Source organism: Malania oleifera, chromosome 9 (genome assembly GCF_029873635.1).
Source record: "Malania oleifera isolate guangnan ecotype guangnan chromosome 9, ASM2987363v1, whole genome shotgun sequence".
In the NCBI taxonomy this organism is placed as follows: Eukaryota; Viridiplantae; Streptophyta; class Magnoliopsida; order Santalales; family Ximeniaceae; genus Malania; species Malania oleifera.
In genome coordinates this window covers 12,825,919-12,828,306 of record NC_080425.1, presented here as the reverse complement: position 1 = coordinate 12,828,306, position 2,388 = coordinate 12,825,919, and the positions used below count along the sequence as shown (strand labels likewise).

At 40.5% G+C, this 2,388-nt stretch overlaps 1 protein-coding gene across 2 annotated transcripts; it reads left to right on the top strand.

Annotated features, from left to right (window-relative positions):
* The first annotated feature begins 417 nt into the window (after nucleotides 1-417).
* On the top strand, nucleotides 418-2,167 carry LOC131164881 (uncharacterized). Of its 2 annotated transcripts, XR_009139364.1 has the most exons (4): nucleotides 424-771; nucleotides 888-932; nucleotides 1,031-1,265; nucleotides 1,451-2,167. XR_009139364.1 is itself a non-coding variant. In XM_058122406.1 (3 exons), the coding sequence occupies exons 1-3, from the start codon at nucleotides 501-503 to the stop codon at nucleotides 1,177-1,179; spliced, it is 465 nt and encodes a 154-aa protein (XP_057978389.1). In that variant the 5' UTR covers nucleotides 418-500; the 3' UTR covers nucleotides 1,180-1,411. The 2 variants fall into 2 exon arrangements, 1 of the variants encoding a protein (XP_057978389.1); XM_058122406.1 differs by lacking the exon at nucleotides 1,451-2,167 and having other exon boundaries at nucleotides 418-771; nucleotides 1,031-1,411.
* Nucleotides 2,168-2,388: the final 221 nt, after the last annotated feature.

Below are 2,388 nucleotides of genomic sequence, written 5' to 3'. Positions count from 1 at the left end.
AAATAAAGATTCGAAAAATGTATAAACCTTACGAGAATTTTGTTTTTTTTTTTCGTCAAATATTAAAATATTTTCGCCGGATAATTTCTTAAAAATTTTATTTTTACATATTTTTAAAATAAAGTTATCGTGTGAAATATAAATTTTTTCAATTAATATATACGTCCATTTATAAAAATATGCATTTATATTTAGAGATATATTGCAAGCGTTAATAAATTAATATGATATTTTATGATTTTTAAATTGCACGTGAAGAGATATTTTCTTGTATTTTTTTTTGGGAAAAAACTAATCAAAACGAAACATTTACTTTATTTCCCGTATTTTGTCGGCTTGGCAGAAGGGCATATATGGAAATTTGGCATGGAAAAATAAAAACAAAAACAAAATCCATTTGCTATTAAAGCTCTCAACAGCTCAACCTCACAGACTCGCACTGCTCTCTCTCTCTCTCTCTCTCTCGATCTGTGGTATCCGCGACTTCATCTTCACAGACCATGCAAAGACAGTCTCTAGGTTCGCCAGGTTCGAAGCACCACCACGGCCATGGCGCAGTGGGACTTGGATCGAAGGATGAAGCTCTCGCAGTCGAAGATCTGAAGAGATTCGAAGGGACCTCGTCTCTCCCCGACGAGGAAGAGCGCAAGCCTCAGAAGCATCTCCGCTCGCCTCCATCTCCTCCTCACAAGCTTGTCCACCTCATCCCTCTCCTCACTTTTATCTGCTTCTTCGTCCTCTACCTTTGCTCGCACGATCCCTCCCGATCAGGTACCAACGCGCCACAGTCGATGCACGATGCTCGCTGTCGTTTTTTACTTTTTACTGTCCATCTTCCCTCACTCGCCGCCATCACTCTCACCGTCTCTATGTGTTTTATGATGCAGATTTGGCTAATTTCAATGGATTCAAGCGATCGGCGATGGATTTAGGTATAATGCGGGTTGAGAGTGCTAATTTTCGGCGTCTTTCTTGCAATGTCCATGATATATGTTTTGTGTTGATTTATTTGCCTAATTTTTGTGCGCAGATTCAACGGAGACGCGGATAGGCGAGTTCGGACGATTCGTAGAGTTGGACAAAGGCGATGTAGTAGCGATTCGAAGCCTCAGGAAGCTGCAACAAATCGGCGGAGAGCCTCCAATATTTCGCCTGCACAGAAAACTCGGCGATTTCTAGGCCGCATTCTAGGCTTCTCTGTTCCTCTATGCTATTCTTTCCATTCCTCCTCCGCGCTGGCACGCAGACTCCGCGAGGAACCGCACGTGCGTGGGCGATTGCTTTGCAATTTGCATGCGGATTTGTTGTTTTCATGTAAAAAAAAAAAAATTACATGTGTAAAAAAAAAATTACGAGTCTTCAGAGACCAACAGAGAATAAGAGAAAGGGCCGCAACTTTTTTATTTTATTATCCTTAATGTTTTTTTTTTATATTCTATATTTTTTTTAGGGGCGTCAGAGTGCAGTAAGCTAACGTGCGCTTGGTGGGGGAGGGGGGTGGGAGCTCAGAATAGCAGAGAACAGGAGAGGATGCGCAGGGACTGGGAGGCAGGGAAGGGGGAGCGTTGGATTCCAGCTGGTGGCTGGTGGCTGGTCAGTGGACGCCGTGAGTGCACATCGGGAGGAGCGGTTGGGTACCAGCTGGAAAAGTACTTTTTTCTTAATAATGGTAAATAATAATTAATAATGATCTGGAATCTGGTGCTATCAGCCTGTTCCCTCGTGCCTGCCCAGTGCCAGAGTGGCGTCTTTCTCTTCCCATTAACTGCCGTTTAATGAGACAATGATCCCATCACCGATCGATGCGTGCTTTTTGCGTGATGTGTGGTCCTGCGGAGCTTTGAAAAATATAAACAAGCCAGCAAATTATTCGGAGCAAGGTCCGAGAATGCCAGGGAGTCATGCTCAAATTTATTAATCCTGTACAACCTCAAGCCGAATTCAAATTGCACTTCAATAATTTTGCTCAGATTTCTTAATCATACAAATAAATATTTTTATGAGTCCTTATGGACTAAATTATCAAGATTTAGTGCAATTGATTAAAAAATTAAATGTTTTTTAAGTAATTTCGGAAGTCGTGTGTATGTAGTGAAAAATATTATCCTTCTGATAAGTATTTTTATTGTTATTTAAAATTAATTGTATTAGTAAATATTTTTACTTATATTATGCTTCCAAGAGGGGTAACCTTTCACCTTCTTGACCAAGTCTTTGCATACATGTTATTTTTACCCCCATCAAATGTTCGTCACTCCTAAGCCACGGAAGTCACTTTCTAGTTTAGGAGTATTTTACAAGGAAATCACATGCCTTCTCTTCCAAGCCATATTAATTAAACCCAAGTTGTTTCCCTAATCTAAACAACCCCTAGCCTTTTCTCTAAGT

Coding starts and splice junctions, on each gene's coding strand:
- LOC131164881 (XM_058122406.1), top strand. CDS start 501: ATGCAAAGACAGTCTCTAGGTTCGCCAGGTTCGAAGCACCACCACGGC. Junction 772..887: donor GCACGATCCCTCCCGATCAG/GTACCAACGCGC, acceptor TTTATGATGCAG/ATTTGGCTAATTTCAATGGA. Junction 933..1,030: donor GCGATCGGCGATGGATTTAG/GTATAATGCGGG, acceptor TTTTGTGCGCAG/ATTCAACGGAGACGCGGATA.